The sequence below is a fragment of the Vicugna pacos genome, chromosome 6 (assembly GCF_048564905.1).
Source record: "Vicugna pacos chromosome 6, VicPac4, whole genome shotgun sequence".
In the NCBI taxonomy this organism is placed as follows: domain Eukaryota; kingdom Metazoa; phylum Chordata; class Mammalia; order Artiodactyla; family Camelidae; genus Vicugna; species Vicugna pacos.
The window spans coordinates 5,629,583-5,645,007 of NC_132992.1; the positions used below are offsets into that span (position 1 = coordinate 5,629,583).

A 15,425-nucleotide genomic window follows, 5' to 3' on the forward strand; every position below is an offset into this window, starting at 1 on the left:
TTTTACAACCAATAGGTACAATTTAAAAATCTGATCCACACTTCCCCCAAAATATCTATTAATTATTCAAATAAAAAATACACAAAAGCCTGAAAAAAATTCTTAAATGAGGCTCTTAAAAAACTATACACAAACAAAACACTTGAAATAACTGAAATGAAACTGATGCAGTTAAATTAAATTGGAATTAAATTCTCACAGCATGAATTAGAGCTCTGGCAGCTGCTTCATACACCTAAGGTGAAGCTTGAGTCTTTAGCTGTAGAGAACAGTTTCTCCAATCAACATTTCCATCCACATTTAACAATTTCCCCAATCCACATTCGCATCCATCTCACAATTAACATTCAAAGTAATTCAGATGGAAACTAATCTCAATTTTACTGTGTGACACTAAAATAAAAAATATCAATCAACAATATAAGTGTCAGCCCCAGATGACCTAAGTTAAGTTGCTTTTTAAAAATATTATATGAGAATATTTCTCCAACATATTATCTATCAATTATCCCAGGGAAACAATCTGTGGCAAAAAGAAAAAAAATTGCTCCCTAGAAATTTCAGCATGAACTTCACAAACTGTGACCAAAAATCTTACTATCCCAATACTGTGCAACAGATGTTCAAAACAAAGGAATGAACAATAATCTATTATTTAAAGAAGAATATCTGAACATGTTCAGTAAGGACAAAGATCTAAAGAAGCTAAAACAAGTGTAATATCACAGCCAGTTACATTAAACCTGCAGGGACATGACAGCTAATCACCAGCCTGCTCGTCCTGGTGATGAGATAGTACAAGAACAGTCCATAAAGGTCTTCAAGGCAGGTCTAGGATAAATAGGCAAGCCGATTTCTACAAGGCTGCCTTAAACCCAACAAGAACAAAGAAACAAGTATCAGGAAAGAACATCAACTCAAAATGGATAGAGCTACTCAACCCTAAAGCAGAGTACCAAGTCTCCAGATAAAATCCAGTTGGTTATATCTTTTCAAAGACACAAGTTGGTTCATATTCAAAATAAATTCTCAATTTCCTCCTCAAAAGTCTTATAAAATGTAATTAGCTAGCACTGATTAATGGTGAAGTATTTAACACAAACACTAAGACAACTATGAACTTCATTTTTCAATGTCCAAGTTTAATTTCAATAGTTTTCAAAGTGTGAAATTGCTTTCCTAAACTCATCTGCATTTTATACATCTGTAAATAGCACACATATACCTACTCTTCAGTATGTCTTTAAGAAGGAGGGGGAGAAAAAAGAAGGGAGGGAAGTCTGTTTTAAGCACTGCAGTCTAAAGACTATAATTAACTTTTATAAGAAATGCAATTGGAAAATCTTAGAATATAACTAAATGGAATCAACAAAGTATACTGCCTAAAAGCAAAGATTCAAATAACCTCTGAGCTACCAGAGGCAAAAGCAAAATTTCCTGTCTTAAGAATTCTCTCCCTCCCCCACCCCATAACAAACCACCTCCAAGAAGAATCTCCTCTAGCGGAAACAAAATGAAGGAATGTGACAGGGCAACTTCAAGAAGAGAGACACGTTTATAAAACACCCAAAAGCTAACTGAAGGTTGGTTTATCTACACTAAAGTAATGTGAATTTCAGCCTACAAAAAAAAAATTAGATCTGAACTGAAATTAAAACATTCAAAAACAGTTCTCTTCCAAATTGTACTAACCCATCTTGTTCCAACTTGCTGGCATTTTAATCAAACAGGGGGAGGAAGCACTAATCAAATACAGAATTTTAAAATGAATTATTTTCAAAATGTAGAATTTAAAATGTACTTTCACATCAAAAATCTTCAAAGGAATTATTTCATGTATGTTTCCAAACACTTGGGATTCTTTAAATTTATCAGACATTAAGTGACTAGATGACAAAATTAAGCCTCTGCTTTTACAAAGGCACGCTAAAACACATGGTTTGAATGGTATCTGAATTTAAGCTTTGGGCTATCTCTAATACCCCCAAGCATTTTAAGCAACTGTTAATCTCTGTCTCAGTTTCACAATGCACGAAACAGGAAAAACTACAAGGATAGGTAGTTAATTAGCCAGGATTAAATGCTAGCAAATGGCTTTGAAGTTACTTTATATTGTTCTCAGTTCTCCTCCTACTCAGTAAAACTAAGAGATGAGAAAACATCTGGAATTACTATATATATTAACATCTGCAGACTCACAGCAGTTAAAAGATGATCTGTGTTTACAAATTTCTAAGCCAAAGATCATTCAACAATCCGGAAGGATTTCAGGATACAATCGCAATGAACAGTTTTTAGATAAATTTCCTTTCATTCTGAAAGATACCTGCCCTTACCTACGTTCTCAAAACAGACTATTACAAATCACCAAGCATCTTGAGAGGTCTTGGCACAAAACAATTCTAGGAAAGATGAACAAGCTGTTACTGTTGTTAATGGTATTCTCAGCATTCTAAGCTGTCAATCAAGGTAAGCTTCATCATAAATACACTTTCCAAAAAGTACTAGCCCCTGCTGAGAATCTAAGTACTTCCTTCTAAGCCATCTGTCCAGAAAAGCTCTATTAAAACACCTAGAATGCATTTGCTCTCACGTTTAAAGGAGCTTTGAATAAATATAAAATATTAAAATACACTAAGCCATAGACATTTTTTCCACTTCGGACACTGATAAACTACTACCCAAGTCTGTCTGAACGCCTAGGTTGAACACAAAACCCATAGGTTAAGAAACTTAATCAAAGGAGATCAACATTTTTTTCAAAGAAAAAAACATAATACAGCTCAAGAAGAGGGAGAAAACTCAAAAACAAAGTAGGTTGGGGGAAACATAATTGTAAATTACTCCCTGATGGAAGAGGGACTCAATTACATTTTAAAACAGGAATTTAAGTTTCTCAATGAGCTACAAACTAAATTACTCACTGTTCTGCTTACTGAGCTACAAACATTAGAAGAAACTTAGTATTTCTAAATCTGGTTTGAAGGATCCAAAATTAATCTATTATGTTCCAGCAAAGAAGGAAATTGCATAAATTTCAATGAGGAAAAAGTGGGATGTTATAAGAGCCTAAGGCTAATGATGAGAACGAATTATTTTGAGAATAAAGGAGAAACCGAAACAAAAGAGTCTGAATTCTTCCCTCCACCTCGTCCTTTCTTCTTAGGCCATGAAGGATGTTCCTCATACACTACTAAGAATACCATTTAGAAAATAACTTTGACCCATTTGTCAAAACTTCACAACAACAACAAAATGTGAGGCTGAATCCCTAGACTGCAGCCTCTTCACACACACATGGAGCACATTCTGAATCCCAGGCCTTTCACATCTCTACCAATTAGTCAGAGACCCTGGAAATATGCTGAGGCTCCTTTAAGGTTCTGGAGCTGGAGCTGAGGGTGGAATACTGCCAGAAAAACTAGAAAAACAAATTACATTTGACTTAAGCTTACAAACATTACCAAAAAAGTTTACATTCCCCAGAAAAGTATATAAAATTCAAATACTAATCTTCCAAATCAATGTGAAAAAAGGATCACCTGTCCACTGACTTTTTTTTTAAACTGGCCCATCCACATTTATTACTAAAATGTCCACCTACCCATCTATAAACACAGAATGTCAAAAGAATACAAATTCATTGTGGTAACACCACCACAGATGGTCCTTTGCTCACAATCCAAAGTTTACAGACTGAAAACCGGGAGTGAGGACTGGTGAAAGCATTCTGGGGAGAAGCTCTCTTACTTTTCATTTATTTTCAATATAAAGTTTAAGGCCATTCCAACCACCATCTAAATGGGGAAAAGTTCATTCATTAAGCAAATGTTCACTGAGTGTCTTATTATGTGCTAGTTACTTAATAAATATTTCATACTGGGTTACTAAAAAGCAATAAGTGCACTTGACCTAATGATGAACAAATGACTGATCCTATCCAGAAAAAGGTAGTCTCCTGGGCATACAAACATGTTCTTTAGATGTAGGTTGTGAGAGAAATACAATATAAAATAACCCATCACTCCATCATAGTGATTTCTCACCTTTATCACAAACTTCAAGTTTACTACCAATGACAAGGAATCAACACTCAGAACTGCATCCTACTAAATGAAGCTTCAAAAAAAAAAAAAAAGAGTTACTCTCCATACAGCCAAAACTGCAAAACATTTACTTAATCTACACTTACTTTTCTTAGGTAATGTGAGGGAGAGCTGTACTGGAAAATTTAAGAGGCATTCTCAACTCTTTGAAGAACTAATCAGGGGAAAATTCTCATGTCTATGCTATTAAAATATCTCCAATTTAACTGGCTATTCAACCCAAATCCTTGAAGTCTTTGGCTTTCCTTAGTTATTAAAATAGTTGTATTTAGGGCATCTTTTTAAAAAATTTGTGTTTTTTTTCCATCAGTATTTTGCCACTGGTTCAACTCTTTTACCCATAAAAATAAATGCCCAAACCTCCAGCTTCTGAAAATAACATCTGGTATGTGCACTTAACAAAAACCTTGAGAGAATGTCCTAGTTTTTATTTAAAACGTTTTCATTTAAAACAAGAAGGCCTTTAGCAAAATTAGACATAAATCAACTTTTACCTTATTAGGAAATTGCTATTTTCAACATTTACCTTAAACCACAACATGGATTTATCTTCTAACCAGTCAGCTTCCTGTCTCTCCCCAACTAGGTTACACTGTAACTTTTTTGAGAGCAAAGGACTACTGGACCCCATGATCTGGTTCTAGCTAATATATTTCACAAACTCTGTTAAGTCTCCATATACACATAAATGTTGCTAGTTTTAAGGCCTTAAGGAATTCTTTAATATTCTAAAGCTAGTTTGATAACAGCAGGTGTCCTTAACTGTTACTACAGTTGTTTACTTGTGAGTTCTCAAAGTGTGGTCCTGAGCCCCTGAGAGTTTCCAAAACCCTTTCAGAGGGTACATGAAGTCAAACTATTTTCATAAACAGTATTGATGTTATTTTTATTGTTTACCCTCGTTCTCTCACAAGCATGCAACGGAGTTTTCCAGAAGCTACATGATGTATGGCATCTCAAGAGACAATGCAAAAAGCAGATATTAAAATCCAGCTGTCTTCTAGTAAGCCAGACCAAAGAAAAGTTGCAAAAAATTAAAATACTGCCACTCTTCCCACCAAATTTTTGTTCTGAAAGTAGTTATTTTATATAAAGTATTATTTCTGTTAACAAGCAATGGACTTACTACTGTTAACTGTAAATGATTTAATAAATACATATTTAAATTTTTTCTTTTAATTTCTAGTTCAGTAATATCAACAGATATAAGCCACACAAACAAAAGGCTCTTTGGGTTCTCAATAATTTTTAAGAGCATAAAGGTGCCCTGAAAACAAAAAGCTTGAGAACCACTGTGGTACACAATTACACCGCAAATACAACAGAATGTACCCAGTGCCTTCCATAGATAAGAAGCTCAAGTTAATTCTAAGGCATAATTACCTCTTACACCGCCTAATCTTGTTGAGTAATACATCTCCTTGTAAAACATAATTCAGCATAAAACCAGTCTATCCTAGGCCCTATTTAAGGGGCTTTAGATTTTTCGATCCAGAGTCCGCTTTATAAAGATGTTCTGATCCATAAGACCACCTATAACTTGAACAATGTGTAGGAGTTTCTCAAAGTTTTCACAAACATTACCTTGTTCATCCTAACAGCAACCTGTGAGGTAAACGTTTTCTTTAACAGATGACATAATGAAACCAAGCCGACACTCAGAGGAAACAGAACTACTTTTCAAGGATGTACTGCTACCTCGTAGAGCCTAGGATGTTGGTCTTTTGCAATCTGCTTGGCCGCCTCAAGGCTGTTTTGCTGTGGTGTGACTGCAAGCTCCCAAAGAACACAAGGCAAGGGCATTACTTTTATGGTCCCCCTGCCAAAACAGAGATTTCCCCCTCCCTAATAAGAAGGCAGTCAGACTCAATACCCGGTCACCACATTATTCAACACACTGGCTACGCTTTTGGTGCCCTACCAAAAAGGAAAAAAAGAAAAAGAAAAAGAGAAAGGAAGAAATCCAAGTGTTGGAGAATAAATACCAGCATACATAATATTCCAAGATGATGAATTACTTAAGGACTCACAGATTTAATAATCATTTAGTCACTGAAACAACAGGCAGGCAAGAACAAGATCAAGCTCAATACAAAAACATGAGATTACATCAATGAATGGATGCCAATAGGTTAAAATGGGAGGCCCACACGAAATGGGTTCAATTCACAGCACATGAACAGAAGGGGAAAACCCACACAAAGGTGCGAAACTAGCTTTATTGGTTCTACAAACCCAAGCACATGACCAAACCACCCTCCCAAAGCAATGCCACAAACTTTGTCGCAAGATGCAAAGATGCCATCTTACCCCTTAGACACAAACCACTAGTCCCCTAGGGCCAGACATACTAGTTTGTTCTTTTTATCAGAAGAAACCTCTTGGTTATGCTCCATTTTCACTTAACTTCCACAAGAGATACTCAATTTTCTGCATTTTCTTTCCACAGACAAGTGGACACTCTGACTGACAAAGGCAAGACTGACTCACAACAGGGTATCTGCCACTTACATAAACTCTTTCCTTTTTTTAAATGCATGTGTCCAGTGTGGCTATTTTAAAATTTGAAGTGATTTTTACCCAGAAAAAGGCAGAAGTGTGCTGTCGGCTTTGTATCCCTGTAGTTTAATCTCGGATGATCAAGAGTAATTTCATCATTCCTCATGAGGTATGCTTTTCCTAGTGTTTACTTTGGTCATTTTTCTTTTCAAATCTCTTTTGGAAAAATTAAGTTACAGTTATAGCACCACAGCTATAGCTACAATTATAATTAATGCAACACCAACTAATTTGTAAAGCAGTTTGATACACCTTATTTGTTGTTTCATGCTCAACATTTACAGTGGAAGAAACATTCGTAGGTAAATCTCTGCACCCTCATAAAAGGACTGCAATATTGCACTGTGAAACCAATTAACCGGTTAATCTTTATAGGCTTCATGCAGAAAAAGATAATCTGACTTTACAAAGGCAAGCACAGCTTCAAACCTCTGGGAGCTCAAGGAAACCGCACTTACTTCTATTCCTTATCCTACAGTACAATTTTCTTTGTGGCGTTACCTATGTTTTTCTCCAAGGACATAATCATCATATTGAAGTAACCTGTCAAAAGTGTTAAGGCATTCTCTAAAGTATCTTCCCTGCTGCAACCCACAAGGAGAAATGTCACACAGCTAAATCGTATCATTGCTGTTTTCTTGCCTTTATTTCGTCAGACGAACTTAAGATTTAAAAAAAAAACCCCACAATTCGAATTTTACACTGCAACCCACGCTACCAGTGATCATCTCAAAGCTAATAAACAAAGACTGCCGGCGGCACCAGGGCCCTACCAGGAAGTAATCAAAGCAGTGTGGCCGGTGCGACCCTAAGTCGCTAGAGCAGACAATAAGAGGGCACTGGGGCTTCCAAGGGACCCGGCAGAAGGAGTTAAGATGCTCAGACAACGCAAAAGCATTACATAAACCTAACAACTGTCCTAAAGCACATGAACTCGGGAATCCCAAAGCAATTTCAGACAACCCCAAAGATCTGAAAGGCGACTCGAGCCGCCCCTCCAAAGCAGCTGCTCAATCAGCCTTCCGAGCTTTTAAGCCCGAAGCCTGTTTTCAAACTTCACCCTCCCTAGCTGATGAAAGACTCCGACCTCGGCCGCCTGAGTTCGGAGCACCTCCTGGGGCTCGGGGCTCCCGCCCGCCCCGCGTGGATCCGGTTGCCGGAGCATGCGGGGAAGGGAAAGGAAGCGGGGCCGGGGCAGGTAGCGAAGGGCCCCAGCGCGCCCCGCAGCCCAGACAAAGCTTCGCCCCGAGAGCGGCGCTCTTCTCGTGCGGTCGAGGACGAGACGCAACTCGAGCCCCGCCACACGTGCGGCCGCCTTGTGCGGGCAGGACACCCACCCCCGCCGCCCCCGACCCGGCGACACGGGCCAGCACAGCCCCCGGGCACTGGAAGGCGGCGCGGGGGCGCAAGCCGCGCGGGCCGGGGTCCCCGCCCGCCGCCGCCCCCACGCGCTGTGGCCCCCGCGGGCTCCAGCCCCTCGCGGGCCTCTCCTTTGCCGGCAGGACCGTCGGGCCGCGGGAAACAAAGGAGCCGCCGCCGCCGCTCCGCCCGCCGCCGCTCCGCTCGCCTCGCCGCGTACCCCTCCCCAGCCGCCGAGCCCGGCTCGCCCTCACCCCTCCCCGAGTCCGCGCGGCCCCTAGACGGCAGGCCCGGCGGAGCCGGGGCCTCGGGTGCGCGGCAGGGCCGCCTGGGGCCGCACTCACCGCTGCAGCACCAGGACGACGGGGAGCCGTTGGGGAACTTGGCTGAGTCCGGAGCGATGCAGACGCTGGAGCTGAGGTGCGGACACTCCATGGCCACGAGGAGGGCGGCGAGAGGGACTGAGGCTCCCGGACGGGGCGGGGGGTGGGGGACGGAGGGACTCTGAAGGCTCCGTCTGGGGTCGCTCCTTGCCGGGCGCTCGGCCGACGGCGGCTGCGTCCCGAGCCCTTGCGTCAAAGAAAGCAAAAGCTTCCGGGCGCCGGGTTTTCCTGCCCGCCGTCTCCAGGAGCCCGGCTCCGGAAAACGTGGTAGTCCGGAATCCGGGTTCTGCCGCCACCCCTAGGCTGGGGGCTTCCGTCTTCCCAGGCCGGCCCCGCCCCGCCCCTGAGCAGGCCCCGCCTCCAGTCTCGGCCCCGCCCCCGTCCTCTCCCGCGGGGGTGGGGTCCCGGTGCTGGCAGGCGGGTGGCGCGGAGTCAGGGTACGCTCGGAAGTGACTTTCCCAACTCCGCTGCGCCAAGCACCCGCGGCTTCCCCCGGCCCCGAGAAGGGTGGGGCGCCAAGCTGGGGCACGCCTGGCCAGTCTGCTGCTTTTACCGCGGCCCAGCGATTGCTCGCAGTCATAGAAGATTGATTCTGTGTAGTGTGGGGTGGTCTTACTACACCATGGTAGCAAATGTGGCCACACAGGAAAGTGTGAAGCAGAAAGTAAAAACCACTCGGGCAGACAGGCACTGTAGCCCCCATTTTACACACGAAGGTACAAGCTCAGAGAAGTTAAGGGCCTGGCCCCTGGTGGCCCAGCGAGCTGCGTAGATCCCAGAGCAGTACAGCGTTAGTGCTTTTCTCCCTGCAGCAGGTGCGATACTGACCGGATTCTAGGTTCTGAACAAGTGGCCTTAGCCAGCCATCTGGGTGCTGAATGGCTGGGCCCGCGGGGGCGCTCATGAACAAACCCTGGCACTGTGACTCACCATCTGCGTTACCTCCAGCGCGTGGTCGGACAGTCTTACCTCACCATCAGGTGTAACTCTTAAGTGAGATAGCTGAAACCTGGGTTTGCTTAGCGCGAGGTCCCAGTTACCAGGTGATAAAAAGGGAAGGCATCTGACATTTGTTTAACACCTACTACTGTCTCCTAGCCAGGCTTTACCCACAATACCTCCTTTAAACCTTGCACCACCCCGCCAGCTGCTTTTACCATCCCCTTTGTAAATTTACCGCTGGGGAAACCGAGTCTGTACTTGGTTAATCCGTGCAAGGATTGGATGCCCGCCTCTCTGGCTTCTTCGTAGAAAGAGCACAGGGCAAGCCTCAAGTGGCCGCTAGGGCAGGCGTTACACCCAAGCGAACCTGCGATCTCTCAGGGGCACGGCCTTGAGGATGTCCGAGGCTATTACAAACATTGCCTCAAAGTTGGGGCTCCTTGTAAAACCCGGCAAAGGAGCAGCAGGGCCAGGAGGCGAACGGGGAGGGGGGAGCTGATGTGGCAATCCTGCGGACAGGGCGAGAGGAGGAAGGAAGGTCAGGAAATGATTAACCGGGCTGGGCCGGGTGGTGGTTAGAGCAAGGCACCTCCCCGCGGTGCAGTCCCGGAGCAGTCCAGGGATGCCCCTCTCAGTCACTCCTCACGCCTCGCCATCCCCCACACCACCCGCCACTGCTCGGTTTCCTCCTTGCACCTCTCTGCCTAACCGTGTCCATTCACTCACCTGCCGCGTCTCCTTCCCCACCCACCCCTACCCCAAGTAGTATTTACGATTCCTCAGTGAACAGTTGTTCCGTCGCTTCCCGAGTTTTGTTTGATTGCTGTTAGAGCCAAGCCTCCTTCTTGAGATTTTATGTCAGTGACGAATTGTGGAAAGTGCAGCTGTTCAAATCCTAGCTCTGCTTAGATGATCAACTTTGGCAAGTGTCTTCCCATGCACTTTTCATCTGTAAAACGGGAAAAATAATATTTATCCCGCAAGGAAGATGTGACAATTCATGAGACTTGCCACCCCGTAGTAGGTAGTGGATCGTTTATAGTTTTTTTTTCCGTTTGTTTTTTCTTAACTGGCAGCATGTGAGAGAATAATTCCTAGGAAGTAGGAGAATAAACAGTAAATCTGACCTTTGATCAGGCTCTCCCAACCTTCTCCTCCTATCAACTGATTCTTTTTCAAGGCCAGGCTGGATCAACCTCAGTTTCCTTCTGCACACCTACGCCTAATTATCATCCATGCCCCCTCATTTAGCTGTGGAACTTGCCCTGACTCACGCCATCTTTCATCCTGGCATGTGATGTTTCTTTTTTCACCCTCGCAAAGACTCACTTTCCTTATTATCTAGACTTCAGCTTAAAACATCACTTCCCAAAAAAAAGAAAAAATATATATATATTTTTTCCTCAGGGAGGCCTTTCCTGCCCCTGCCCCACCCCCAGATTACCTCCAGGTGTGTGATGCCCTTATCTGCCCCCACACTCGGCCTTTTCCAAACACTGTTCAGGCCCGTAATTATTTGTTTAATGTCTGTCTTCCCCTTGGAGGTCCATAAGGGTAGCAAACAAGTCTGTCTGGTTTCCTGCTGTATTCCTAACATAAGATGTGGAATGTGGAGGGCGTCCAATAACTAAGTGTTCAATCATGAATGAGTGATCGATTAGCAATGTCTACCATGGGCAGGCGTTTGGGAAGTGGCCTGGTATATGCCAGGTAATTGTCTCCCCCCACACACCCCGCCCCCACCCCCCGTCCTTGATCTCTAAATTTCCCTTCAGCTCTGAGTTTATGATTTTTAACGGCATCAGAAATGTGAAAACACCTTGTAAGGTGTAAGCTGCTAAGACAAGAAAAAAAAAGAAATGTTTTTATTAGAGTCTTCTCTCCCTAACTAGAATAAAACCCCCTCCGAACAGGGGTCCTAAATTAGTCACCTTGACTGCTATAGACCACAGAGGGCGAACTGTGATTATCAGGCAGTCCAGAGAAGCTGGGCAAAAATCAGACTTCTGCTAGATTTCCCTAAAACTTTCCTGTGTCTCTGAAAGTTTTCGTAGTTAAAAAAAAAAAAAAACCCTCGCGGTAAGCAAATGTGTCAAGCGGGGGAAGACCACGGGGCATACTGGGAAATCTGCTTTTCCAGTCCCTCGTTTCTTCGGCTACATTTAACACAACCAACGTTCGCTTTTTGGTTCTTGGCCCGCATCCCTTTGGCGCTGAGGAGCTCTGACTTACACGCGAGTGAGCCCGGGTGGGGCTGAAGCAGCCTCCGGCAGCCGTGCTGGGGAACGCGCGGCCTCCGGGAGTCCCGGGGGCGGGGACCGGGGAGGGGGACCGTTCCTGCCAGCAGCGGTGGCCGCGTTTTAAAAGTTTGTTTTTCAGAGGAGAGGAAGGCACAATTTTAGCCATACTATCAAACGTTTCTCTTCTTCAGGGGATGTATACATATAATAAAAGGGGGGAGAAGGGTTGTGCTGGGAGTGGGTGGGTCATACGTTGCCATGGGAACCTCAGGCGGGGGTGGGGGAGAGGGGGTGTTTCAAGGTTGCTGCGACCTTCCCCTAGCTTTCAGACTTGAGATTTCTGGCAGAATCGGTGGTCCCGAAGCATGGATTACAAGCTGACCAGGCCCTGGGGAAGAAGTCTTATTGGCAGCGCCTAGAGAGCTAGGTTAATTATTGACCTTAGAGATTTTTCTAGGAGCAAAGCCTCCTTGGGAAACCAGAGTTCCATCAAGAGGAGGCTTGGTGAGTATTCAGAAGGAGGGGGAGAGGGTGAGGAGCAGCCGCTCAGGGACTCTTTTCTCACCTTGTTTAATTTTCCAAGAAGCACTTATCTAATACTTCCTTGCTTGTTTACTGGTTTGTTTATTGTCAGTCTCCTCCATGAGAACCGTACCTTGCTAGTCCTGTTCATTGCCTGATTTCCAGCTCCTGGAATTCAGCCTGGTGCATGGCAGGTCCTCGGTAACTATTTGTTAAATGATTAAATGAGTGATGGGGTTGGGTGTGGGTTTCAGCCATCTAGCTCTCAACTGGCTGTCATTCTCCCACTTCTTTTCATTCACCCCTTCTGCATCATCTTGCTGCCCAAAATTCTTCAGTGACTCCCCATGTATGGCAAGCTAAAATTGGAAACTCTCTGCCATCACGGTCACCTGTCCATTCTCTTTCATTAAAGCTTTTTAAAAAAAGCTATTCCAGCAATATCTAAAATAGCTCCTTCATTATAGAAAATGTGCTTCCTCACACTTCTGTGTCCTCCCCCACTTCCTTCCCTTCTACCTGGCTGGCTCTGACTCCTTCCAGGTGAAGCATATAACCTCCTCAGGGAAGCACTCCATCACTCACGCAAGCAAACTTCTAAGCTTCCCCCCACCTCACCATCACCCATTCTGTCCCTGCAGCTTGTCACATGGTGCTGGTTTTTTGTTTATGTTTCAGTCTCCCTTAGGGGCAGATGCTTTTCTTCTCATCTATGGATCCTAAGTTTAGCAATTGCAGATATTAGAAAAAGATTGTATTTGTTGATTAAATGTTGTTGGAAGTGCCCCCTTTCAAGAGTGATTGCATCAGTCATTTTGCGTAATGGTCGCCTGGGTAGTCACAGAAAGGACCTCAACTTTGCAAGAAAAGAAATTGACATTCAGTGGTTCCCAACCAGGTACTGTATCAAGTGGTTTTCATTTCTTCTTTAATCCCCACAACAAACCTGAGATGGAGGTATTATTTCCGTTTTACTGATGAAAGAGCTAAAGCTTAAAGACTTAAATAATTGCGCAAATTTACACAACTTTCACTCCTCACACATGTGGTCAGCTAAATGATCCTGCAATACTTTGGGGTGGTAGCTGACGTTCCTAATAACGAAGAATCTTAGGGAGCAGAGGACACAGAGGAGCCTCTGCGTAACTAAAGAAAGGATCAGTACCATTGTAATTATCATTATATCATCATCGTAATTTGTATTGCTCTTAATACTTTCTTCTTTATCATTGAAATGTGAACTTTGCAGCACTTTTCTGAAGGAGATGAGAAGATTTTCTTGTTTAAAGATCCGCTTTGCAGCTAAAGCATGGGACCAATTAAGCAAAATCTTAGGGCTCTACCACCAAACAACTCTTTGTCAAGTGAAGGAGTCCCTTAACATTCTGGGCTCCAGATTCCCATTTGCAAAATCAGGGGGTTGAACCTAGGCCTTGATGGCCCCCAAGGGCTGTTCTAGAGTGAACATCCAGCAATCGATCCAATGATAGCTCATGGCCACCCAGGGACACTGGCAGAGGCAACACCGTCCTTGTATCCTGTGGCAGAGACTGCCAGCTATTCACCCCAAATCTGTTTTCTCTTCCTCCCCGGGTTCACAAAAGAAATGTCTCAGCTTCCTTTGCAGCTGAGCATAGTCATTTTTCGTCAATAGAGTGAGCAGAAATCACAAGGATCAGCCTTGGCTGGCACTGTGGACAGCTGCCCATGACAAAAATACTCCAATGTCCAATTTTGTTTATCAACATGTGGGGGAAATATACTAGGTCAGGTCCAGAAAGAAACATGGGTCTTCTACTCTTTCTTTCTGTGTTTCCTCTTCAATCATTTGTTCATTTATTCAACAACCACTGTCTGCACTCCTGCCACACACCAGGCACTGAAGGTACAGGGACTTAGAGCTCCATGCTATGTGGGGGCCGCCTCTGTTGACATCTCTGTCACTATTGGGATGGAAATTGTGACGTCACTCCTTTCCCCTTGCTTGTTCATTGTCTGATTGGACATCAGAGCCTCTGAGTTTCAAAGTGCTAGCTCTACAGGGAGCTTTCACACTTTAGATTGTGAAAATGACTTCACACATAAAGGGCCTGGCTTGGTGCCTGGTATGCCGTAGACCCCCAATAAATGTTCATCTCCTTAAGACTTTGTCACATAGGAGGACTGATGTGGGAGGTGGAGAATGATGGCCTGAGTAATTGATTTTAGTATAGCTGGCCCAGAAGGTAGCTTTTTATCCTTTTAAAGGGATCCAGGCCAGATCATTCATTCAACAGATATCTCTGATGATCACTTTCTGTTGTTTTACTTGATGGTATACAAGTGAAACAACAGAAAGTCTCATCCTCAAAGGGATGAACAAAAGGGCCAAACAGACCAGCAAACAGGCAATTGCAACACAGCGTGACAAATGCTACTACGACGGGAAGTACAGGATGTTGCTTAGCCACAAACAAGGAGCAACTCACCCAGGCTTGGGGGTGGGGGGTGGGGGAAGCATCAGGCAAGGCTTCCTGGAGGAAGTGACATCTGACCTGAGACTTGATTGATACCTAGAAGTTAACCAGGTAAAGTGGGGGAGAGAGGCAGAGGGAACCGTATCTGCAAAGGCTCAGAGGCCTAGAGACCTGAGATGGCCAGTCTGGCTGGAGAGTCACGTGCAGGGAGACAGAAAGGTGAAATATGAGGCTGGCAAGGAAAGCAGAAAGACGGTAAAGGGCTGTGGACTCGCTATAGCAGAGAACTATCATCACAGAGAAATCTGGGTCCCCAGGACGCTGGAATCTTTCCGGGTTGCACTTTGCCAGGCCCTGGGAGAGGGGATAAGGTTGCAAAGATGCAGAAAGATCAGAGATAAGACAGAGGAAAGAAAGGAACTACTAAGAATTATTAACATTTATGAGATGTTTGACTGCATTAGTCATCTGGGAAATGCAAATTAAAACCACAGTGCACACCTAGCTAGAAACAAATCGGGGCCATTCAAATGCAGCTGGGACTCCCCTGGCCGTAATCTGACCAGATCTCTGAGACGGTGACCTTGAGGAGTTTAAAGCCCACTGAGAGGGAGAGGCTCAGACACTTTAAGAAGTAGGGAAAAGGATCCTAGGCTTAGAGGACCTCCATCTCTGCCTTCCCACCCTGCCTTCCTAACCTTGATTTAACCTGACAATTCAGCTATCCGGGATATTCAGATAAGCAGAAAATGAATTCCTTATACAACCAGAACATAGTGCCAGACCCTTCTGCGGGGTGCCTGATGTACTAGAAAGAGGTGGGGCTTTAGGCTGGGCTCCTGCTTCTGTCACTGGTCG

General features: G+C 44.3%; 1 protein-coding gene and 1 long non-coding RNA gene across 2 annotated transcripts in view; one reads left to right on the top strand and one right to left on the bottom strand.

Annotated features, from left to right (window-relative positions):
* USP3 (ubiquitin specific peptidase 3) overlaps positions 1–8,738 on the bottom strand; it is an 81,622-nt gene extending 72,884 nt beyond the window's left edge. The window contains exon 1 of the mRNA XM_072962278.1: positions 8,369–8,738. Within this exon, the coding sequence (XP_072818379.1) occupies positions 8,369–8,459 (91 nt within the window). The 5' untranslated portion in view covers positions 8,460–8,738. The remainder of the gene's footprint in view (positions 1–8,368) is intronic.
* LOC140696767 (uncharacterized) overlaps positions 8,321–15,425 on the top strand; it is a 28,077-nt gene continuing 20,972 nt past the window's right edge. Inside the window, exon 1 of the long non-coding RNA XR_012073252.1 lies at positions 8,321–8,444. This is a non-coding gene — a long non-coding RNA (uncharacterized lncRNA). The remainder of the gene's footprint in view (positions 8,445–15,425) is intronic.